Raw genomic sequence first — 25794 nt, 5'->3', positions numbered from 1 at the left:
AGTGCCTCAAAATGCAAAGGGGGGAGACTGCCAAACCTAAACCTACAACGTGACTTACATTCTTTTCCTTATTCATTCAATATTAGGGAGGTTGTCCAGTCCTGAATGAAATTCAGTTCTTAATGATCCATTCATGCAACATTACATTATAGGAATTGTCAATATTTTCCCAATTATTCATACTGTACATGGACAGCTGCTGTGGTTACAGCAAGAAGAGCAACCAGTCTCTTCAAAGCAGTAAAAAGCAGCAACAATAAATCTGTTTAGATGGCTTGCTTTTGAAGGAGGGCTCTCTCCATAGGCCTAAGGGAGATAGATAACTTCCAAGAGAAAAACAGAGCAGTTTCTGCCTTAAGATGACAAACTCTTGTTAAATCTTTATTTAATACATCAGGGGCATTAACCAAGACCTGGGGATGGGGCAATTGGGAGAGGATTTAAAAATGAAAGGCACCAGAATAGCTTCACATACTGAAAAGATATTAAAATATCCCAAATTGAATATGTGGGATGCAAAAATTCTAGAATTTAGACAGTAAAATTAGTTTTGTCACAAGGTAAAAAACCAAAAGGCTTCATTTGAAATACCATACATTTTCAGAAATCCTCAGTTTCTTCCTACTTATGTTCTCAGTGAAGTTCTGCCTATAGTCTTATCTTCATCAATACTCATAGCAGAGCTACACTTAAAGTAAGATATGCTTTTATTTTAACGACACTATGTTTTTTCTTCAGTTTCAAATATTATATACAGAAAGATACAAAATAGCTTATTTGTCAAATTAAATCAGTCAAAAAGAAGATACATAATTAAAACAGATCTTGAAGCCTGCAAATTGGATGTGAGGGTTTTTATTATTATTTTTATTTAGTTAGCAAGTTTGGGCCATTATTTTCAAAAGATAAAGGGATCATAATACATTTTTAAAATGTATACCTAATTCTGTTTTTGCAATGCTATTGTCTGGACAAAAGAGCAGCATTTTAGTTTTATATATTCTGTTTAACTAAGTGATATTTCAGAAAAATAAAATACCAAGGTAAGAATAGGTGCCATTGTAAGCACACGATTAAATGCTAAGGCCTAATTCAATCCCTGAGGAATACAAGGGGGCAAGAAATGCAGTGTTAATGCTGTCCTGAAGATTACACCTTGCCTTCACTAGTGTAAGGAACTACACTGCAAATTGTTTCTAACAGTCGCCCTTAGTCACTTAAGTCACATGTGCTAAATGTTCAACCACACACACAAAACAGACAACTTTCCCACTTACCATTTGAGATCTGTTTTTTGGGCAGCCATTGATATCTTCAATCTTTTCGTTTGCTGAAAAGCAAATACAGAAAGTAAAGCACAAGCTACGCCAAGGACATTTATGGCAGTTATTTCCTGAGCACTTACTGCTAGCTAAATAAAGGGGTTTCAGACCGCGTGTTCCGACGAAAGTAAATGTGTGAAACACTGAGACCAGCAAGAAAAGCAGCTGGACTTTGAGTGGGCCAGGCCTCCAGAGACAGCTGGGGTCGGAAAGCAACCGGTCACTCCGTTATACCACGAGAGCAGGAGATGTGAGCCGGGGAGAGTGCCGGCAGCGTGAGCGCCGCGTTCACACGGCGGCAGGAAACGTGGGAATGAATGATGCCAAGTGAAGCACAGGCGGAGCCTTCAGGCCTCATACCCATGGCTCAGCTGTACCACCGTTTGTGGAAAAAAATAAGGGGGTTCAATCTTTGAGGTCCCAAGTGAAAGTAGCAGGTTGTTGAGGTAGTTAAATGTCTGTCTTAGAGCCTGAAGTTGCTGGGTTTCACCTTTCAGTACTAGACTCTGAAATAACTTTTGGGCACTACACTGAACAAGCAGTTACAATCAAATTTGTTTTTTTTTCACTGTAATAAAAAAAAAATCTTCTTTGATCGTTGAACAGATTTGCATCCTGTTGATCCTTTTGTTTTAAGACCTATTTTCTTCCCATCACACAACCCCCAGGCAACAACCAGAGCTCCATCTAATTTTCTGCCATTCTTCAGGTGGGAATATCAAATTTGGCACAGTTTCCCAACAGCAGTCATAAAGTTAAGCACAGAAGCAGTAAAACTCCTTCATTCCCGCCTGGCATTCCCCTCTTGATATACCATGGTGTCACAGTACTTCCCTATGCCACTGCAAGGCGCTGGGAACTGATGTGAATCTGAAAGAGACATGACCGAGCAGCCAGAACCAGCTCTCCAATTCCACACCCAAGCAGCGTGCGTTTGTTCCTACAAGTGTGACTTCATAACTTGGTCATACAGAAATGGGATCTCCTGTATCCTGTTTTCAAAATCTCTGCCTTCAGACTTTTTGACTTGCTGTTCCTCAGATCTGCATCATGCAATATCTTTGTTTATAAATTAAAATTTGCAGCATTTTCAAAAATTGGTACCCTATTAGTTTGATAAAATCCTACAGCTATAAATTTGCACTGGCCATAACTAATGCTTGAAAGGAGGCTAATGACGTTCTGAACGAGTTCTCCTCTCGGCTGGGTCGGATGTTCCAGACCGGTACAAAAGTTTAAGCCGCAGGAGGGTATTGACAGTTTCTCTCATCCTCTTTCCCAAGCCAGACAGAAGAAACAAGACAAAGTGTGTAATAAAAGCAATAATTTACTATTGCTTAAGTCAATGCAGTTAAATTTAATCACAAGAGGAGCAGATCCCGAATATTTAGCAATGCACCTAGTGCCTGCCGCAGAACTGCACTGCTTCACCAGCAAACCCTGACTTTGGGGCAGGGGGTTACCCTTAACGGGAGCTCCTAAAGAAAGATTTACCCTTAGGATAACGTCTGCAGCTTCGTATCTGATCTGCTGTGGATTCTGTTAGATCAACTAAAAGAGTCCACAAATATTCTTGGCATCAATAAAAAAGAAGTCCTGCTAGCCTGGGTTACAGTATATTTTAGCATCAATCCTGAGTTTTGAAAACTGAAGAATCTAACGTGAAACAGACGACTTGGTGTTACCAAAATGAGATCTGCTCCAGGATATCTGAAGGTATTCATTTAGATACAACTGCTACGCTTCTGTGAGATTACTAGGGCATATATTTATATCCTTATAAATATATATCCTTTATAAATTTTGTAGCAAAAAACCAGAATGTTATTAATACATTTTTAATTGACTTGCAAAGAGGATAAACTATTATCAAATAACAGACACTTCCACACTATATCTAGGAGTTTTAAAGTCTGGAAGGCAGAGCCTCTGAAGGTAAATGCAGTAATACTTGGCTTAACATCTCGTAGATTTGCTCCCTGTTTGGAAGCTGAGGTGTAAGAACAATCTACCTGCTATTATTAAGTATGCCCTTTCCCTAAATACACATCTATTTCATTCGAGAAAGGTAAGTAGAAAGGTCTGTTTACTTCCAGTCATTATATCTGCATCATTATTAACTATATTGAGTCTCCATTAAAAACCACACCTTTATTTTTCATTTTACCATCTGCTTGAGGATTGAAATAGCAAGATTTCCTGTCTGCAAGGTGAACTGCAGACGAACACACATAAAATCGTATCACTAGTAACGCAACCAGAACCAATTTTGGTGACTCTGAATAATCTCCAGATATGCCATTCAGGCAGCGTCTTCATAGCTGCTTTCACACTCACAGAAAGCACAGCATAAAAAAAGCCAACGCTCCTGCCCTGCTTTCAGAGGCTTCTTTAGCATGCAGTCTTGTTTACCAAAACTGCATAGAATTGCTGCTTTCTGGGCTACGCTTAAAGCATCTTCTATGTGTGAAACTTACCGCCACTTCTCCGCTAATTTAGAGAATTTGAATGAGCATGTTTAAATATGAACCGTATTTCACATGGAAAACATCATCTCGAAAGGAAACCTTTTATCTCAAACTTTTGAAAGCTGTGCCTTGCAGCCCTAATTAGTATTAGGAGTAAGGGAGCTCAGAGATGGCCCTGAAAACACAGTAAATGACAACTTGGAATATTTCAGAGGGAGTATTTTGGATTTATAACCATTTTCACGAGTCAGTATTCAAACAGCTACTTTTAAGTACTTGCTACAACCATTTTAACTTACTTTGATGGTGGTACTCTGACACCTTTTCCCACACAGAGGTTTGGCACAGCACTGTACACACAGGGTAGTGGGATAGGAGGAAGCACCTAACCATTCCTGGGTTTGGAAAACCAGACCTCATGGCCTGTTTTATGTGTCTGTAGCTACACAGTTAGTCCATAGAAAGCTACGGGGATATATTATCGCCCTACGACACACAAAGAGGAAAATTTGTTTGATTTATGCCAGTCCGGCTCTCGCGGGCTTGGTGGAACTGGGTCTCTTGATTTCCTGATTTGTACCTGAAATTGAGAGCAAGCTTTTTTTTACAGCATCTCGAACCCATATAAATATGCACGCCCTGATGTGTTGTTACTTCACTGCTGTCTTCTTAATTTGCATCTCAAATCTGCCAGTCTTGCTCCTAACAATAGTTATCCTAATTCCCATTAGCAGCCTTTCTGCTCCCATCAATCTCCACTGGCCCATGCATGTGTTCCCTGGCATCCCAAGTACGAGATGGATGAGCCTCTGAAGGAACTAATGAAGGATCCAGGCCCAAGGGAGAGAGAGGATATGGGGCTCTGCGTGGGGCCGATGTTGCAAATTGCTTAGTATCTCCGTTATTTAATAATATTAGTGAAAACTGAGAGAAGGCAAGACTTGCAAGACTGAGCTATATCTGAGAGACGCATCCTAATGAAAATGATCTTCCTCATTTGAAAATTCATTACGGAAGATTTCCTCTCTTTCACATAAAACTGTCTTTTACTGTCTCCCAGCTATATGGAGAGATTTTTTCAAATCCAGCTGGAAGCAGGAGGCCATAGCAAGAATATAGCTGGCTGTTGTCACTGTGAATTATGCTAGACCGGTCCCAAAAAGAAGTAAGTAATAGGGACAGTGAAGGCTAAAAGCAGCCTAGCAGAAAGAAAACCCCTCATAAGTCGCTTTTTAACATTCAGCTCTGCAGAATGACATTGCTGTGTCAGGAGATCCTATCAGCAACATCAAATATTTTTCCCGCAATTCTTTAAGACAACACTTTATCAAATTAATTAGCAAAGTCTCTGAGTAAAAATTATCTATATGCAGTTGATGGTGTTTTTCTTCTCGATGTTTATACAGAAGGTAAAGAAGGTGTATCTCTAAGTAAGCTGCTGGGTACGTGGTACAGAAAAAGAAAGTCACTCACCTACAACCTGGATAATTTCAGCTAGTAAAACGCCATCAGTCACATCTTGCTGTAGATCCTTTATTAACCTCTTGTGGCCAGATTTTGCTAGGTAGTGGTTAGCCCAGTCAGTATAAATCTGTCAGGAGGAAGATGAACAAACGAAAAAGCAACCGTTAGCAATAACTCTTAAGAACCAGAGTTGCAATCTTTGCTTACATCAGCCTGGCAGCCGCTGAGAAAAGGCGACGGCTTTTTAGCTGCCCGAAGCCAGCCGGCACCATTAAAATTCAAGGCATTGAGCAGAGCGAGTTTGCAGCTCACTATAGAGCGGGTTTTCCTATTCAGGAACCTGACATCAAAGCTCAGGGCAGACTATAGCAAACCTCCAGAAACGTTTCGGCTCGCACGGCTCGCCAAACGCTCAGCTGCACGCTCTGCATCCGCACCGCGTTGGCGGAGCCGTTCACGACTTCCACCTGAGGGTCTTCTGCACTTGCCCTTTCCTACGCCTGCCATCCAGAAGCTTTAGAGATGCTTTTCCAGGAGGGGCTTCTGGGCCGGATGAGGCAAAACAGGAGTTGCACTTTGAGGAAGACTGCCACATTACCTACCTTGCAATATTACCTAACAAGCCCGCCAAGGGCCTGGAGCCTCCCGTCGCTGGCAAGCACCATTTTGCCGTTCCCAGCGGGCCTAGTGAACTGATTTCAGCGCGGCAGCAAGGCTGAAATACCGGCATTTACTCCCAAACGTGCGGGCTGCAAACAAAGCCCGTGGCTGAGCGCGCGCCGCGGTCTGCGGCGGCGCGAGGCTTAGCCCCCGCCGCGGGACCGCTTACAAAGGAATCGCTTCACGCCGGCTTAGCCAAGGGAAGAAAGAAGGGACGGGGCGAGGAATTTCGGATTACAAATTGAACTGTAATTCTGCTAAAACAAGGCAGGAACGGGAAGGAGTAGGGGGGGCAAAAGCAATCTCCTCCCGGTAGATCCCGAAGGAGCAGAGCCCCTCGAGAAAGCTTTAAACACAACTCCACGTGGAAACACAAGAGTTTGGAATCGCCAAGCTGCTCTGTCACGTTTGTTTCCTACTGCGTCAAGTCCTGCTGCACTTGCTATCATGCACCGCCAAGCAGCAGAACTCTGCAATTCTGCGTGTGCCGCTCGATTTCTACGTCGGCGTCACAACTGCGAGCAGAACTTTAATGCTCATCATATCACATCTCATTAAATAACAGTAACACATGCCACAACAAAGAAAATATCTGTTTAGGAGATATTTAAAGGAACGGAGTATCATTTCATTCTTCCGCTGCTTGATTAATAAAGCGCTCTGCAGGAAAACACAGATCTACTTAATAAGTCTATTTTAAACTTGAGCGCGCCATGTCAGATTGCAAAATGCAAAACACATGTGCAAATGAGATTTATTTTTAATTGCCTGGACGACACATTGGCCAGCTTAGCGGCAGCGTTTCCCAAGGCCACTGCTCAATTTTAGTGCCTCTTCCCAGTCACTGCTCCTTTTCATGGCATGCATGGAGGTAAGCATGGAAACCCTCCAGGATGCTTTCAAAACCTGTTTGTTGCGAGTCTTTGTAACGCGCTACACAAATACGATTCCTAATGTTTCTCTTCCTTTTCCACACAAACAAGTAGGAAAAATGTACAATGGTTGCTATTTCGAGACACAAGAAAAATGAAGCACATCATGTTTTCGAATGTTCAAAAACAGGCAAGTAGTTGGAAAAACAATAATAAAAGGACTAGGAAAACACTTTCCATTCATATATGACTACCTTGGCACATCAATGTTTTTCAGATATGTTCCCTTCTTGAGTGTTCCTGGATACTTTTGGCAAACGGATGACAAAGTCATTTGTTTGAACACTCACAAGAAAATGACCTGAACAGTCCTCTAACTAAAGAATACAAAATCCTGCAACACAAAGTACACAGCCAATTACAATCAACAAATGAAATGCACACAGCAAACATAAAATGAAAGGGAGGAAATAGAAGTCTTACACATAATAATTTGCTGCAAGCTCTTAAAACTTGGCCTGCATAAATCTGAAGAAAACCATAATTTTCCAATTATCTTTCTGGAAATAAAACTGTCTACATTTAAGAGACAGCTGATAGGTGGTAAATTATACTTGTGATCCTAAGTGCTACTGTCAGAATACTGATACAAATGATACACAAGCTCGAAAGATAAAACACAGTGCAAACTTCCAGGAGTCTGGTACTGTTCCATTAAATATATAGGCATAGATTTTTAAAGCTTTTCAGAAATTTTACGCAGTACAAAAATCGCTGAAGGCAGCTTCACTATTTTAGTTACCAAAATCAAGCAAAAAACATTATTTGAGCATTATGACCATGGCAAATGAGAATGCTCAGAGATCAACCAGTTTAATATTTAACTGGGCTCAAAGTTCTGGCTTTTCTTAGAGGCAGACTCAGCTGTTTAGTAGCTTTTTTTACCCCACAGCCTGTAATCTTAGGAATCCAATTGTCGGGAAAGAAATTAAAGACAAATGTGCAGGATATTTTTTTCCCCCCCTCTCTCCTTTTTGCTTTCAGTCCAGCAGTTTTGAACTCATAGTTTTACAGGTAGACATTGATTCCATCAGGTTTGAACTAAGAACATTACAGGTAAATATTGATTTTGGAAATTTTCCGTGCGTTACGAGCTGTAGCTAAAACACTACTGAATGAATTGAGCAAGATTTGGAGAAGAAAAATAAAAAATATAAAGTCTCTGTCAGCACAGTGCCCGGGCGCAGCGCCGCGGCCTACGCGCAGACACCAGCCACTGCCAGGGCAGTCGTCGCAATGCCACATGGAGCGGGAGGCAAAAACTGAAGGGAAATGGAAGCCTGACGACATTTGCTGCAGCCTCTTCGTCAGACGGTTCTTACAGCGTGTGGCTGTTTCCGCCGAGCTCTCCTCAAACCCCGTGGGCCGCCTGTACCTGCATCAGGACGCAGATGCCCCTGCAAGGCCGGCGCTGGCTCTTCCAGGAGGGGCGAAGCGGAGCGCGGCTCCAAAGCTGCTTTTCCCGGTTCGGTTTGTGTTCCGCAGGCAGCCGAGCCCCAGCATCGACCTGTCCGCGCTCGGCTCCAGGTAGTGGGAAGCGCCATGGAAGGGGAGCCGGGAGCCTGGGCCTGCTCCGTGCACCCTGCGAGCACCTCAGCACCGACAGGCACGAGGCCACCGGGAACTCTGCATCCAGGAACCTGCACCTTCCAGAGGCGCAAGGCCGCGGGGGGAAGCAAACCAACCTTCCCGAAAGCGGAGATGGCTGCGATCCCCGGTATTTCCAACCACCCCCAACCTTGGGGAATGGAGCTGTAAGCAGCTGAAGTCTTCACTCCCGCGTCCCTGAGGAAGACGGGGGCACTGGCACCCCTTTTAGGAAGTGGAACTAACCTAAGTGATTTATTTTACTCACATGAGAAAGTGTTTGTTGGGACAGCTTGTGTGGTGGGAGGTAGCCCAATGAATATTACATCCCACTGGCCACTTGCATGTATTAACTGCCCTTTGAGAGTTCAATAAAAAAGTGGGTAATTTGAAAACCACCACTGGGGCTATTTCTTTCTCTCTCTTTAAAGCCTTATTCCCAGCTGGGAGAGCTATTCTCATGCTTATGGCAGCTATTCAGGAGCAAGGGGCTGACTCACAGCACTTGCACTCCAAGCAAGGGTGCATTGAGCAGGCTCCTTAGAGTCCTTAGAGCCACCCTGGGGTGTCAGCACTGCAGGGCATGCGCTGCTTAGAGTGAATCCTTTGTGAAGGCTGAACAAGTAATGCATTTTAAACCGCCTTACCTGAACTGTTCTTACTTTTTCCCTACTGAGAATTGACTTAGAACGATACAGAAACACAGCAAAAACACATTTTCCGCACCAACACCGGCACGCGTTCCTCCGCACAGCCCCGAGCGGCCGCGTTTCGACTCGCCGGCAGAGCGGCAAAACCCTTCCCAAATCCCATTCGGCAGCAGTGGAGACACCGAGCTGATCTCATGCCAGCAAAATATAATTGACCTTAGACTACAAGCAAAACAAATCAACTTCCCCCCCAAACGCACATTTTCTAGCAAGTCACCTACAGTGTGCGCCAAATTATTTTCACAGTCCCCATCTAAGAAATAAGCCAAATTACATCTTCTATTCTACACAAACAGCAACAGAAAAGGGCTTATCTGAAAAGGTGATACATGAGAAACCACAGAAAATCTTAGGCAGCAGCATAAGGGAAAAATAATCCCTGCTGAGGCCGGGGAGCCCTGCTCCCCAGCACCGCTACCATTATTGAGGAGCCGAGATCTGCTTACTGTTTTATAGTGATCACAGGAAAGTTTACTTCTCCCACGCGCGGGGACTCGGAAGCTCATGCTACTTATTGGCATATTCAACATGAACGAATACCGCTGGCGCCCAGCGCGCTCGTCCTTCCCTGGGGGACTGCCCTTGCAGGGCGATATATAGGGGGCACGCGAAGGCCGGGCGGTTAATTTTAGCTGGACACACGCGTGCACCGTGCTCAGATTTCCCAGGCCGTCACATTGCCCTAGGCTGGCAACTGCCTCTCCTCCTGCGGCGCTTCCTTTCCGCTGCCGCTGCGTGGAGACGGATTCCGGGCGGGATCCGCGGGTTTTGCGTGCGCTGGGCATCATTAAGGGCAAGCCTGCAGCAAGCTGCTGTTCCGCTGCTCTCCTGCCGCATGGGTTGAGGTGATTTTTTAAAAGATACTGCGTGGAGCTCTGGCAAGACCAGAAGAGACTTTGTGTTCGCAGCAGCAGAGGCAAACCCCGCAGCCTAAACACTCTCTTTGCTTTGGGGGATTGACACTCGGAATGGAAATCCAAAACGTTGCGGGCCATCTTTGTACTTAAAAGAGACCAAACAAAAATCCACATACACGATTTTCTGAACTCGGAGAATTAACATTATGGATCAAAGTTTTGGAAATTATATCTATGGCAAACATAAGCTTAAAAAAATATAAGGCTAGATTAGCCCCTAAGTGGATACCTGCAAAACCGGCCTCTCTTCCTGAGCAGGAGCTGGAGGAGAGACCAAGAACTGCCCTCTGGCAGGATCCCACTGCATGAAAATGGCCACAAATGAAAGCCAAAAGCACACAGTGCTGGCAGTCTTCAAAATAAAAAGCAGACAATTGTCCTTTGTCAACCGCTTTGCTTTGCTTTTATATTAAAAAAAAATTGCAGATGTTGACAAGGCGCGAAGCAGTGACAGGTTCACCTCCCCTCCCGCCAAGGTGACAGTTTCACTGTTTATTTTTCGCAAGGAGCACTTCTGCCAGAATAAAGCCTACCGGGGCCTTTTAACTGCTTCCCACAAAGCAAACAGTTCTGCAGCCGCCCTGTCTGCAGAGGGACCAAACCAGGGACCAAACCTGACTCGCAGCGCCGCATCCGAGGCGTAAACCTGTTCTCTCCGCTTTTCTCTCACCTGCCTTCGGAAAAAGACACGAGGGTTAATCTACTAAAATGGCGCTGATACATAGTAAGCAATAACAAACGCAAAAAAATACACATTACATTTGTCCCACGGGCACTTTACTCTGTTTCAGCTACCACAAAGTGCGAAGACGCAAGGCTACCTGATCCAAATAGCGAGCACGCAGATGTGACAAGGGCTTTTCTTAGCACCAACAGCAGCATCTTGCTGCAGGGAATGGATTCTTACCAATTTCCTTCTGTACTTACAGTGTCAAAACGGTCCAAGGGAATCTGTGTGTTTCTAGACCCGTGTGTCTTTCGCTGTGCCAAATTGTAACAAAGCACCATTTTTCTTAATGCTCCCCCTTTCCCCCAAATCCCCCAAAAGGCACCAGCAGTCGATTCCCTGCTGCACTCACCAAGAGGCCGAGATCTGGAGAGGGAAGAAAAACAGGAATAAAACAGGACGGAGACTTGAGGAAACACTTACTTCAAGCACGTACTCAAGCCACAATTCCTTTGATAAACCCTAGCAGACGTTTAGCTCTCCTGAACAGGAATGTGGCACCAAAACCAGTCAGGAAAAGCAGAAAATAATTCAATGTTTCTGAAGATAATTAACAGCCATGGAAGAATGAGAAGAGATGGATCATCCTTCCAGAAAGCATTTGTGTATCCCACTAATCCTTCTATTTCTCATGCTCTTCTCATCATGCTTCTGCTCTTGGGCACTGTCAGAAAAGGGACAGTTGGCTAGACAAATCTGAGGTGTGACCTAGTTTTGAAAGCCCTGTTTTTATTTTAAGCTGCATTTTTAGGATGGTGAAAAATAATTTGTGACAGCAGAGCATTAATTTGCATGGCAAAGCCTGGCTCCCGAGGATGCACGGAAAGACGAGGTCTCTCCGAAGGGGTCAACATCCCAATCGGAAGTGTGCGGAAAATCTCGCTGTCAAGAACTGAATGTCCAAAAGGAGACAGAGGAGTCCTAAAACTTTATTCGAATAAAGGGAGAGTCCACCGGGCATATCCCTGTGGGGTCTCTCAAATTGCTGGGGGACGCAGCCCCCCTTTTATCCTAATTTCCCGACCGAGGGACGCCCTCTCCTTTTCCCCATTGGCCAAGGTACTCAGAAGTTACAGCCTTCCCAGCCCGCCTACACCGAACTCCGGCCTCCCGCCATCTGTTCTCACCTGAGCTCACCAACTCCTTTGTCCCCCTTGCTGAAGAATGTGGGGGAATTGCCCTATTTCCCTCCTTTGTAAAGGCCCCATCTCCTTGCAGATGGCTCTTTTTGTCCTTCTCGGCTCATGGCTCCACTCAGTCTCCCCTCCCTTTGTCCTGCTCTTCAGCCAAACTGTGGAGAAACCCCCTTATTGATGAATACAGAAACTTGAGCATTCCGCTCAATCCCTCCTCTTTTTCTTTTTTTTTTTTTTCCCCTTTGGACAATATTTCTTTTTACAAACTAGCTTATTAACTAACAACTTGCGTTCAGTATGTCTAGTACCCATGAGTAGTCTTCATATCCTCCTGGACTCCCACAAACCCAGCACCCCAGAGTTTATTTTCCAGACCCACTCCCAGCCAGCGGTACAGATCAACCGAGAAGTCCAGACTTCTGGAGTCTTGGAAATCTTAACTCTGGTATGATGAGTCCATCCATGCTCAGCTGTCTTGATTGATGTTTCTGTGGTTACCAAGACCCAATCCCCTGGTTGGATATCATGGACTGCAAAATCCAAGGGGAGGGTCTGTGCGAGCTGGGCTTCCTGTCGGAGAGACTTCACAAGAAAAAGTATTCTGGCCACATATTGCTTTAAATATAATACAGTCATGGATTTCCTTTGGTTCTTCTCCCTCAGGACCAGTTAGACAAGAAGCTGGGTTAAACCCTCCCTCGCTTCAGAAGCCCCTTCAGGTAGCAAGGCCCTGACAAGGTATGGGCCCTTGACAACACGGGATCCCCCTGTGGTCAGTTTTCAGACCTCAGTTACCATTAGGACCATAGCTGCACAATTCTGCAGACAATAAGGCCACCCCTTAGCCACTGGGTCTAACATATAAGCTATTGGTACTCGCATGCCTCCATGCTTTTGCACTAAAATTCCCTTGCCACGGCTCTGTTTGACATCCACATATAATTCAAATTCTTTCTTTCTGTCCAGAAGAGCTAAGGCCGGAGCCTGGGTCAATTTATCTTTTAATTTTCTAAAGCTCTGTTCTCCTTCTCATGTCCATACCACAACATTGGGGCTGTTTTAGGTTAAACCTCCAGCCAAAATATGCCCCAAATATATATATAATATACATATATATATATATATATATTTTCCCGACACCCTAAACCCTTTTTGGGCCAAAAATTGAGTAACTTCACAGCAGTTTCCTTCACCACTCTCTCTTGTTCACCTGATAGGGGCAAGTCATACTGCAATAACCTGGCTCCTGGGGTTGGGATAAATTCCTTCAGTATTTTCTGCAAGGCTTGTCCAAATAGGATCGGTGTCTTGGTGTATCCTTGCGGGACGACTGAAACTGCCCACACTTCTGAGTTCACTTCAGCCTAGCTTTATCAGACACTTTGCACAAAGTTACAGTAGTGCTAACTTCTTTATCATTCCCCACAATATCAATTGACATTCCCAATCCAGCCATCAACTCCAACCCCTCAGCAGATTGCCTCTCTCTTTTGTTACATAGATTCCTCTAGATGTTGCCCTTAACCATATTGACACACATTCTTTCTCGATGAGACCCTTCTCAGTATCACTGAGATACTGGCACAAAACCTGACAAAGACCAGGATCGTCATCCGACCCTGCAGGGGGCCACCTAAATCCCCCTGGTAACTTATATTCTGGCCAAACAAAACAACAATATTTTATCATTAGTTCCTTGATTATTTCTGGGGGAATGCATAAGTTATCCCAAACCCTCAAAAGTCTTCCCAAGGGACTATATAGGTATAAGTCGAGGTCATCATACCTTTTTCCCAACACCCTCTTTTGGCTTCCCTTTGCTGCCTTCCCTGGCTGTCCATATCGGGGTCGTCACCCCTTTTGTTCCCCAGTCCCATAGTACTCACCAGTGAGATTTCAATGGTCCTTTCCGTCAGACTTCAGAGCTACCCAGAGGTCCTTTCTGTCAGACCTAGTCCTTTCCGTCAGACTTGGCGCTACCCAGAGATCCTTTCCTTCAGACCTAGCCCTTTCCATCGGGCTTAGCGCTACCGGGAGGTCATTTCCGTCAGACCTAGCCCTTTCCGTCGGGCTTAGCGCTACCCAGAGGTCCTTTCCGTCAGACCTAGTCCTTTCCGTCAGACTATAGCGCTACCCGGAGGTCCTTTCCGTCAGACCTAGTCCTTTCCCTTCCGTCAGACCTGTCCCTTCCGTCACACCTAGTCCCTTCCGTCACACCCCTTGAGGACCCCCTCCCGGTCCTACCTGCGGATCCCCCTGATCCGCTTCTCGTCTGTCTCCGGACAGTCTCGGGAACCCAATCAGTCGTCCGGTGCAGGCTGCCGTCGAAGGGAGTCGATCACCAAAAGCTATGGTGAGGCACGCCGTCGACTCCAATCGCCGTCTGCCGTTCCCGGAAGGTGGAAGGATCCTGGACGAGCCCCCAGTTGTGCGGAAAATCTCGCTGTCAAGAACTGAATGTCCAAAAGGAGACAGAGGAGTCCTAAAACTTTATTCGAATAAAGGGAGAGTCCACCGGGCATATCCCTGTGGGGTCTCTCAAATTGCTGGGGGACGCAGCCCCCCTTTTATCCTAATTTCCCGACCGAGGGACGCCCTCTCCTTTTCTCCATTGGCCAAGGTACTCAGAAGTTACAGCCTTCCCGGCCGCCTACACCGAACTCCGGCCTCCCGCCATCTGTTCTCACCTGAGCTCACCAACTCCTTTGTCCCCCTTGCTGAAGAATGTGGGGCAATTGCCCTATTTCCCTCCTTTGTAAAGGCCCCCATCTCCTTGCAGATGGCTCTTTTTGTCCTTCTCGGCTCATGGCTCCACTCAGTCTCCCCTCCCTTTGTCCTGCTCTTCAGCCAAACTGTGGAGAAACCCCCTTATTGATGAATACAGAAACTTGAGCATTCCGCTCAGAAGCAGATTCTCACAATAGCTGGTCTCCCATTTGGTCAGCAAAAGCAGTAGTCAAATTTTAAGGAGACTTCAAACACTCTAAAAACTTAAGCTGGGGGTAGATTTCCAGCACTATTCAAGGAGGAAGAGGGAGAGACAAACATACACACGCTCCACACTGCTAACTGGCCCTAAATGTTCTGCTAATGAGATTTCCTGGAAATAAAATTCTCATATTTCAAAATACTAACAACTGTTTATCCATAGGTGGCAGCGTTTCTGTTTTATGTCGTTTGCTATGTTGCTACATGTAATAGAAACGGGGCTACCATTCAGTCTACCTAGGGCTTTGCCATATTTCACATTAAAGAATAAGATGGTCTTCATATATTGTTACGGCTGAGCAGTTAGCAGACCATACAAGGTTTTATTTTTATTTTCAAAATTCAAAAATAAAGTGCTGAATTAATTTCCACAAACACAATAATCCTAATCTCATCATCTTGCAGTTGGCCATCTGCTTCACAAATGTAAGTCTAACCCAATCTTCCACTGATTGATAACTTTCTAAATTAAATTGTCTATTACGACCCTGCTTTCAGCTCACTTCTTCCTGCTCCCAATTAAAGGCTTTGGAATTGTTTCCTACATAACGATCTCTGTGTCAATTATAGAGTTAAGAGTACAATTGGTTAAGTGTTAAAACTTGGCGTTTTATTATCCAAATACAACGTGCAGAGAGGGGCAATGCCCGTGTCTGTGGCAGAGACGGTGTGAAAGGAGGGAGCTCAAGGGGCGAGAAGCTCCTTGAAGAACAGATCTGCTCCGTGAGGTACTGGTGGAAACACCACCACTACCAGGGCACAGCTGTAGCTATTTAGAGTTTAAGGCCGTGCATACGCCTAGGCCGCACTCACAGAGATGCCGAGAGCCCAGTTACCAGTTCACTGTCGTCAGGATGAAAAACGGTCCTGATGTAAGAGCCAGTTCCTGCCTTTTCTGGGCAGCGGTGGTTGTTTCGGGCACTGCTGGGGGCGGCCTGTTGGGCTCAGGAGACCTCTGGCCTGATCTGCTGGGGAAAATCCTGTGCTCCTAATTAGGAGGGTTCCCTAAAGCGGCGCTAGCCCGGCCGCCCATGGATCTGGGCGTTCAAAGCAGCGCTGCGGGGCCTCATGAACATTTCTGACACAGGACCTGCAACCTCGGCTTCCACAAAAGCAAAAGAAACAACAGCAACAAAAACAAACAGTAAAGTGAAATTTACAGCAGGACAATAATTAATAATTAAAGACAAAACATTAGGGCTGACCAAGAAAGGCAAAGCAGGGGCTGAGGTTCAGCACCTCCTTCGGAGAGCTCGGAGCTAGCGGCCACCTCCCGCCCTCCTGCCCCTTCCCGAGAAACGCTCAAGTGGAGCAAGGGATCCGCACATTGAAGCTTTATTCAGAAATATATATAGGACCGAGTCCTTTAACAGAACTGTTATGAGGCAGAACAACGTCTTCAGCACAAAGGATTTCAGCAATTCCTATTAAACTCCCTGATGTAAGTCTTGAACAGCAGGACTTACAAAGAGTTTACCATCTTAGTTGCTTATGATCTCCACAGAGACAAATATCCTATTAAGATGTGGGTAGCTGAAATCTTTCTGTTACTAATATGACTATCATTACTACTCCTTTAACAATCATATGGTAGCAAGGAGGTCAACCAGAAGACCTCTAAGCTCTGGAAAATTCAGGAAAACTCTCCATCGGATCAGCGGCAACGGCCTAGGCTGCAAGGGGCCTCCAGCACTCAAGTTCCTGCATAATTTTACGCAAACCTACATTATCCCTTTCTTGATTTTAGATCCTGCATTGAGTTTCCCCAGTGAAGTCTCACCTCTGCCTAAACACCTATCCAGAAAGCTGCTACTCCAGCAAGCTTTGATTGGTAGAATTAGCTGACAGGTTCAGTGCAAAGAAAAATACCAGGCGGTTTGCAGGAACTGCAGCCTTGCGAGCTTGGTCCACTTTGGGCATTTTACTAAAGTTTTCCACACCTGGCACTTCTAATTTTGTTAACTCTCTTTTACGCAGGCAACAACATTCATTCTGGTCCATGCTACAAATGCAGTCAACTGTTTCCTCAGGATGCTGCTGAAAGCAAATGTGGGCACGAGCTGTTTAAAGTCACATCAGATAAGAACATTGGCTAAGCCACAGATAAAATCAGAGCAATTTACTCAAGGGGACAGAGGCTACAGGCTTATGGGCATCAGCAAAATCAGTAACTCTTTTCTGCCTGGAGCAAATGTGGAACAAAGAGCACGCTCCTAGCTCATACACACACACACTAATGCGTGTGCGTGCTGCGAGAATCTTAATTCCAAAATTAACAGCAGAGTCTCAAACACTAGAAAAATTATCAATTCTCAGGCCTGGTTATCTCCTTCCCTGCTTACACGAGACTAATATTTGCAGCATCGTTTTCTCTGCTTCTTTGTCAAGCAGGTTGGTCTGCCTAGTTTTAAGGCCTTAGAAACAGGCCCAAAGGAAGAGCTGCAACAGCTGCTGCAGCAGAATTATCATGTTTGAGGGTAGAAGGCTATGAACAATGTCCAAAACTCGGAATGGCATCCGAGGAATTAATCATAACCGGCAGATAACTGAGTCACAAGTGGAATGTAAGATTGTCATTCAAACTTTCTGAAAGCAAAAGGCATCTCATTTTGGTAAACAAAACAATTCTGTGATTTCTCTGTGAGAATTTCCTAGTGCTCCTGCTTCTGCAGTGTTGCTTTTAACACCTTCAGCAATGCCCCTACTCCAAGTTCCTTTTGTGAAAATCCACAGTCATTAGGCTGCTATAGAAGTGCCATTTTTTCACCTCTACAAGTAGCTCCCGGGTCCCTCCCGCTATTTTTCCCCTGAACTATCAGTGCTGGATTCCTGCAGAACGGGAAGCTTTGCCGTTGGATTTCTGCAGCGACTGCATTTCCTGCTGTAACACACAGGCAGCCTCAGCAAAACGAGACACGATGCAGAGAGGAAAAGCTGATTTGTGAGGAGCACAGCGAGGGCAGAGTCGGGTACGTGGAATCCGAGGGCAGCCTGGGGCCAGTCCAGTGCGAGGCAGACCACGAGCATCGCTTCAAAGATCTCCTCAAGCTGCACGACAGCTACAGGCATGCATTAACCGAGCACAGGCTTGTCCCCCTGTGGGTTATTCTGACACCAAGGGGCGACAAAGGCAGCAGCTGTTCTGCTCAACAGGGCATCGTTATATTTAGAGCAGGGAAAAAAGGAATCCTGACAGAAATTAGTGCCTGCTCATCCGCTCTAGCCCCAGTGCTAGTCAGGACACGGAAAGATTCCTCCAGGAACTGCAAGCGAGCAGAGCTCGATCCCATTTTGACAACGCGGGGCTATAAGATGTGGAAGAAAGGCAGGTAGTTCAGTAACATTCTCAGTGGCCTCTTTTACGTGATGCCCTCAGAAACAGACCCGCCAACCTTTTGTGTTTTTAATAAAATTATTCTTATAGCCAGGTATAGCAATGCCAAAGAAACACTTCTAAGGAAACGCTTCCCTTCCCTGCTGTGGTACAGGCACCGTCTGGTGCCCCTTGGCTCTCGAAGGACGGGTGCACGGGGTGGCAGGCAGCTCTCCAAGCCTCATCCGCTCATCGCACAAGGCAAAAGTCCAGTGCTGCCGTAACACAGCCAGCCAGGGAGCCAGCCACCGCAGATGAGCTCCCGTAGGCAAGACCTGGTAATGGGATTGCTTCGAGGTCAGGCACTCTCAGACAGCAGGACTGTAGCCAAAGGATGAGCAAGAAGAGTGCAGGCGGCGCGAGACATGGCCGGGCCCTGGCTGCCTCCTGGCACCCTGCGCCGGGTGTCCGTGTGCCACCAGCTCCACGGCGGCTCCAGCCAGGCCCAGCTCCGGGCACAGTCGGATGCTGCTGCCGGGCAAGTGTTTTGCAGAGGCGTGGAGGAGAACACAAGCTCTTGCCAGCACAATCCTGACCGGGACGTTTACACAGGATGCAAGCGCATTTCGCCCGCCTGCTGTTCCTGTACTGCTACGTTATGTTTTTCCTGCTGGAAACATGATCCGTAGTAAATAGCCCATTAAAGTATTCTGATAATTTAAATGAGTTAGCCTTTGTAGCGTTTTTAACACTTAAATTTATTCAGTAGGCTGCTTTAAATTTTCCCTCAAAGATGCGATTATGCTTGGGTATGGGTAAGAGATAAGGCTGAACAGGGGCTCTGCAAACGCTACAGGGGCACCTGCTTCCTGCTTTAGCTATTTCCCTCTCCCAAATCCCTGCAGATGCTTGTCCCAAAAGGCAAAGAAGCTGCGGAGCAGATTGGCAGCCTCGGAGAGCTCCGTGCGCCCAGCACGCGCTGGCAGAGCTCGGGAGAGCGCCCGGGGCAGCGCGTGCAGCCCCAGCGCCCGCGGGAGGATTCAACACCGCTTGCCTCCGCTGTTCCCGACCAGGAAAGCAGCTGCCTAACAAAATAATAAACCCGTAATTTTCACATGGGGTTAAAAGAACCCTTTCCTGGCGAACGGTTAGTAAATGACCCCCAGGCCCCCCAGCGCGCTGCTTAGTGCTTTGTGCTACCTCGAGACTTGCTTATTCTTCTAATCAGTCAATTCATCAGCAATCACTTGTCAGCAAAAGCAGAAAAAAGGGCAAAAGGAAAAAAGCTTCTTGAGCAAATGTCAGAGAACATTAAATTAACTAGTTGAAGATCAGCAATGAACAGCTGACACCAAACTGAACCCAACACATGGCCTCATTTACATTATTTTTAAACACATGTAGCCAATCTCCCAATCGCTCTACCTTCAAAATGACATTAAAGGATCTTTATTTTGCAAAGCAAGGAAAAAAACTGCTTTGGGAATAAAAAGCAAGCCTAGTATTACGCAGTGCCATTAAAAAATAAGCTATTGCTTTCATGCAGTTTAGATTAGGCACTGTTTTATCCAAACTAAGTTTATTAAGCAATTTCTCTTGAGCTCAGAGTGACCCTGAATCTAGGCCTACCTCCTTGCACAAAACCAGGGCCCTTTCAGGAGGGCCTCCCCAGCACCCAGGGCGGTCGGGGTGAGCCTTCCCAGGCACTTCATGGATTTGTTCTTCCGAGGAGGAAATAAACTGCATTTACAGCCCAAGCTTCTGCATGGAGGATTAGCCGCTCCTAGCTCCCTTCTTCAAGCCCTCTACAAATCTACAAATCTATCTACAAATATTCCTGTCTTCAAAATTCCAGAATAATGCAGCTCCCAGGCAGAACACGGCAGCACCCAGATGTCTTGGGAAGCTGGACCAAGCTGGAGTTCAGGTCATTCTTCACACATTGCCTTCACAGTCTGTACTGCATGCAATTAATTCCGACTAATTATGAGGGTGTGTTTTGGGCTTCAAAAAAAGTTACCCTGAGGAAAGAGTTAACAGAGGTTATGGAGAGTCATTGTGCTTTGATGGGGATCACTGTAATAAAAGCTAGTGACTGTCCAGATAATCTATAAGGAATTTATGTTTTCCAGCTAAAACTGTGTGTATTTCAAACAGAAAGAGCAGATCCCTCATGGCAATAACTGGCCAGAAAGCATGTCAGAAGGGAATGGGGGATATTTGAAGCACGACTTTTCCAACAGAAAGGGAGCACAGAGAGCAACTCAGCAGTCACAGCCTCCTCATAATGACTCTAATCAGGAAGATCAATAAAAACTCCGGGCTAGTTTGCAAAGAGACTGTTCAATATTCGGAGGCAGTGGGGCCCTGTGCAAAGCACTGGTGAGAGCTCGCCCGAAAAATCTCACGTAGCTCTGGTCATCTAGTCCCGCCTCGGCGTGTCCTAGAGGAGCATGTCAAACCAACGGCGGGACCGAGGAGGGCTTGGGAAATTAAGGGCCCGTTTTACTGCAAATTACAGCTTTTAAATGCAATACAGTGCGATACTCTTTACCCAGGAGCATCACGGAAGAAGGGCAGAGCAGACCTGCTGGCAAAAACCTCCCAGCGCCAGCATCGGAGCACACAAGGATGCTCTGACACCCTGCTCGGACACAGCCTTCTGTGGAGAGGGACAGGGGACCTGGAGCAGCCTCTTGGAAGGGGTTCAATGCATGAACGCGATGCTTGTGCTGACAGAACACCCAATGTCTGCACCTACGCCGTGCTCCTCCGCGACACAGGAAAGGTAACGTGAAGCCATGTGGCACTGGCAGGAAAAGAACAGTGGGCTGCATTTTCAATCCCCCCGAAATGAGGAGTGTGTAGAGCCTATATAAATGTTTAGGTTTGTACTAAAGGCACAAACCTAAAGGATCTATCTATAAGGTAGGTACAAACCTATAGGACCTACCTATATACGTCGTCTTTGAGATATCAGAACTGATAAGTGAATTGATGTCCCAGAGACTGTACCGAAACAGGTACAATTTGGTGCTTGTTTACACTGGCCGATATACAAGTTAGCAAACATGTCAGATCCAAGCAAACAGGGTGCTCTTTGTGTCAGTCAGTGCAGCAGAGCTTCTGTTTCCTTTGAATTCATCCATCTTTCAGGGATGAGGATCATCACAGTTGTGTGTAATATTATGTATAGGGTTTCTTCAGTCTCCTGGTAGTTGTAACTCACCGCATTAATATTTTATCTCTATTGAAAATACTTTTCCTCACACATCTTGGGAACAAATTTGCTTTCTTCCATCTTATTAGACTGCAGTTCACAGTTGCAGTCTCTTGGCTCATCCTCTTCCATTATTTCCAGTTGATAACCATCAAGCTTTGGAATAAAAACTGCCACTGATCACTAAATGCATCTCTAACAAACCTTATATGCAAAGGTTTGCATAAAAAAAAACATTAATTGTGAATAAATAGGAGGGATATATGATGTAACAGCATCTTCCAGAAATATCCCAGCATCCGGAATGCAGCCATGTGCGTTGTTTTAATTTTAATCCAGGAGCAATCCTGCAATCGAGACATCTCCCAGCTGGCTCGGGCGCCAAGCCGTTTCAGCCTAGAAAGGCACAGCAATTTGCAGCGGTCCAATTCCAAAACCAAGTCGACCATCGACCGCAAGATAACGCCACCAGCAGCAGTCGGGAGTGTGGATGGCAAAAGCTTCGGGAACTGCAATGCCTCTTGCCTTCTTTAGTGAAAAGTACAGCTACGTCAGCCAGCAAAACTAGGTCTGTGACACCGCAGCTTTCCAGGCTGCACAGCCTCTTATCAGCAGAGTCAATTCTTCTGTGGCACTTCTAAGTTAAGCACTTTAAAATCTCTTCCCGAACGAAATGTTACTTCTGAATAACTATGCTTTATTTGCTGTATGTGCTACATTACTCCAGAAGGCACATGGAGATAACAGCATTAAAGGGAAATGCTTAATAGAAGGGGAAAACAGGTATAAACCAGGGCAAAAATTCTACACGTAACAATAAATTTTTTTGCACTCTCTTCATAGAGGAAATTCTAAATCAGCTCATAATTTTACCATTCAGATAAGGATGCGACTCTGAGTTACTGCACGCTGCTCTATGGGCATCCATTCACTGTTGCTGACCCGGAGCTATTTAAAAGTTACAGGTATCTGCACGGCAAACACTTATGCAAAGACATGCTCCTCTCTAATGTTATTCAACATTCGAAAGCCTAAACAGAAAAGGATTAGAGAGAGAGGGAAAAAAAATCCAAACACATCTATATCCTGCTAATAGTGCTGAAGAATTGTGTGAAAGTGGCAAAACAGCCACAGAGAAAGGGGAAAAAGGAAAACTGAAGTTAAAATAAGTAGCACAGAACAAAAAGCTAACTATAAGCTCAAATGTTATTATATGTAACTGCTGGTTTTAAGAACACCATAGTTTATAAGAAACTTCACAATAAATCCCACGTGACTATTCAATCGAGTTTATATTACACCTTCCAAGGAGGCAAACTTTGCGATATGGGCTTATCCCAGAGTAAGTATTATTCCGCGCCAGAGCCGGAGTTTATCCGCTCACTTGATAAGATATTACCCACCGTTTAAATTCATTAGTTGCTTAGCTCGTTAGTTTGCTTGCAGGCCAAAAAACACAGACCTGAAAACGCAACATAAACCTGGAAAGGTTATCGCCGAGATTATATAAAGGTTACAGCCAGATACGTTAGTCACCAGGTCTCTACTAATGCGACAGCCAAGGAAATGTTGTAGAAGGGCAGGAAGCTTCCCAGCTTTCACAGCTGCTCCGAGGCTGGTGGCTGCTCAAGAACAGGACTATTAAACCTTGCAGAGAGCAAAAGGCTCGCGCGCATTTCGTACTAACCTCAGCCACCACAAAAACAACATGAGATGTCTTGCAAATTCCCCGAGCCAAGCAGCAGGGAGTGGGAAAGCTCCTTGTTTTGGTTACGTTGCAGGGGTGTTTGCATAAGGTGTGTGGCTGACTCATGGAGCGGAGCAAGAGAGCAAGGTTTTATGCTTTGTGTAGAAATTTTGTTCTGCTCTTCTCCAACAAAAGCAGAAAGAAAATGGGAACGACGCGTTTGTTTTTAGTGGCTCAGGACGAGGAGCCTCCCAGCGTCAAGCCCAGCAGCCAAACGGGCTTGCCCAAAAAAGCCACCGTGAAAAGAAGACGAGGAGCTGCCCCGAGCCCAGCGCTCCTCCCGACAGGAGCAGTGACGGAGCGAGGGGCACGGCCTGCCCGGCAAACAGGGCCCTGGCGCATGGATAACATCCACGGGCCCAAGAAGGACCGGCACGAAGCCTGGGAATCACCTGCAGCATCAACACGATGCGGGCCATGGGGGATTGCACAAAGCCCTCTGAACAAACGCGCTCGGGTGCTCCTGCTCCCACACAGAACACTTGTTTTGTAACGTGAAAACTCATTTGGAAGGGTTTCCAGAAGCACGTCCGCAACTTTGGAAGAACCAGCAGTCACAGCTTGCATCAGGGGACATTCCGGGTCGATTTAAGGCTAATAATATTTCCAGATATTTCAGCCATTTCCAAATATTTTTCAGAAGCATCCCAAATATTTTGGAAACCCGTGCTTTCAGCCCCAAAGTGATTCCTGCTTGTTTTCACTGCCCGAAGTCTCAGCAGCCCTTCTGCTGCAGGTGGAAAATACCAGGGCAGCTCTGCCAGGCCCTTTGAAATGCCAGGAAAAAAAAAAACAGTTAATTCTACACATCTAGAGCAGACCTGACGCCCATTCACACACAGCAAGGCCTAATGTGGGAAGCTACCGTCACAGTGGTTAGCAGCACAGTAATAGCTGAAGAGAAATTCATTCCTTTTTTACGATACGAGGACAGGCAGGAGATCCTCGTGGCTTTCTCGCTTCGAGGACCCCATGGAAACATTTCCAGACTGGGTAAGAAAGGGCTCTGAAACCCTTTGAAGAACGCTGCGAGAGAGCCAGAGGCATCTCGGAGAAACCCCCTGTTCAACACCTCAATTTGTCACTAAGCAAAACTATGTGGCCACGGAAGGAACAGAAAGCCCCAGTCTTGCTGAGTGTTGCAAGAGCAGAATTGTGGTTGCAAGTAGGTGCTTCAGTCGGGCATTTCTTATTCCACCCTATATCCTGGGAGAGGAGCCTGTCAGCTCCTCTTCTGGTCCTCAGCTTCATTTCTTTAGTTGCTGCCAATTAAAAACTTTTGGCAGTCTCCTTCCCTCCTCCTGCCCCAGGAATGGGTAAAATGCAGCCACTTTTTGCACAGTCAGAGCATTTATGTCCATCCTGCTCGCTCGCTCTCACCCACGTGCTACAGGCTTGAATCCCAGCAGCTCCTGCCTTTGCTTTTTTCCCTTTTAACGCTTCCCTGCTTACCTCGGCCCTGTTTAGCTCTCAGCTTTTCTCCCATTTGCTCTGCAGGCTGTCCCGTGCTTGGCTCTTTGCAGGCGCTCGCTCTGTTTGTGGATCCCGTTCACGGGCAGCTGCGGAGCCTCCGTAGCTCCCTCTGCTTCCCGCAGGGATCCTCCTCTGCATGGGAAAGGCAGCCAGGGCTCGCGGGGAGCTCCCTGCCCCGAATTCCTGTATGAAGTGGGAAGCGGGCCCGGGCAGCTGCCACGCTAACGGCTCCATTGCCAGCTCCCAGATTTGAGATCCCGGCAGGTGCTCGCACAGGGATTATATGCATCCATCGGATCCTATGCAAAGACCCGCTGTTCTCTCCGGAGCAGAAACCTCCTTCAATAACATCCCTTCATCGCACCGTCCCTTGCAAGGAAAATGTTTGGAGGCAGAGATTGTTAAATCACACGACGTGCTGGGAATTTCTGGGATCACAGAGCCAGGTATTAAGTGCAGGGCACCTTCAGCTCCCGCATGGGTTTCAGCATAGTTTTGATGTTGAAAGGCTAAAGGCTTAAACCTGTAACAAATCCATGGTTTGGGCGATAAACTTCTCAGGAAAGGCAACCTTTCAAATAGAAAACTGCCCAGGGCCGTAATTTTCATTAAGTAATCTGCCACACAGAAAAAAACCACATCGAGTGCTATCTCAGACAGGCGCTGCCTTGATTCACTGGGCATGGAATAGTGTTTAAAGGAGGTGCTCAGGGGGAGTGTAAGTTCTGAGCAGAGTTAGATCTCGGTACGGGCAGTAATTCGAGAAGACAGGCGGACACCCGGGTCCCCTGATCTCGTTTGCCGAGTGAAGGAGCCGCACGCTCCCTGCTCAGAGGAGCACGGGATTTTTCACCCTACCAGGGAAGGAAAACGGGGAATTCAAAAATAAACCGATGGAGAGCCAGAAGCCCAAAATGCTCCCTGACGACACAGAGCGAGACTGCCCCAGCAACATGGAAAAGAAGCCGAAACGTCGGGGACAATTAAGGGGGTGAGGGGAGGAGCGGACCCCGAATCTGTGTTTCCCTCCTTGCTTTCCAGTGAGCTTAACCCGAGAGCAGGGGAAACAGCCTGGAGCAGCGCCCACAGCAATGGAGCCCACGGGATGCTGCTGCTCCCTTGGAGAGCGC

The 25794-nt window shown here is 46.2% G+C and overlaps 1 protein-coding gene across 1 annotated transcript in view; it reads right to left on the bottom strand.

Annotated features, from left to right (window-relative positions):
- NAV2 (neuron navigator 2) overlaps positions 1-25794 on the bottom strand; it is a 263629-nt gene that overhangs the window by 116506 nt on the left and 121329 nt on the right. Inside the window, exons 2-3 of the mRNA XM_088534263.1 lie at positions 5264-5381; positions 1278-1330 (exon numbers count right to left, since the gene is read on the bottom strand). Of these exons, the coding sequence (XP_088390389.1) occupies positions 1278-1330; positions 5264-5381 (171 nt within the window). The remainder of the gene's footprint in view (positions 1-1277; positions 1331-5263; positions 5382-25794) is intronic.

This window comes from Tinamus guttatus, unplaced genomic scaffold, assembly GCF_059628265.1.
Source record: "Tinamus guttatus ecotype Peru unplaced genomic scaffold, ASM5962826v1 Tinamus_guttatus_pri_ptg000546l, whole genome shotgun sequence".
Taxonomy (NCBI): Eukaryota; Metazoa; Chordata; class Aves; order Tinamiformes; family Tinamidae; genus Tinamus; species Tinamus guttatus.
Note: the sequence above shows the minus strand (reverse complement) of the source record. Positions and strands in the feature narration are given on the sequence as shown.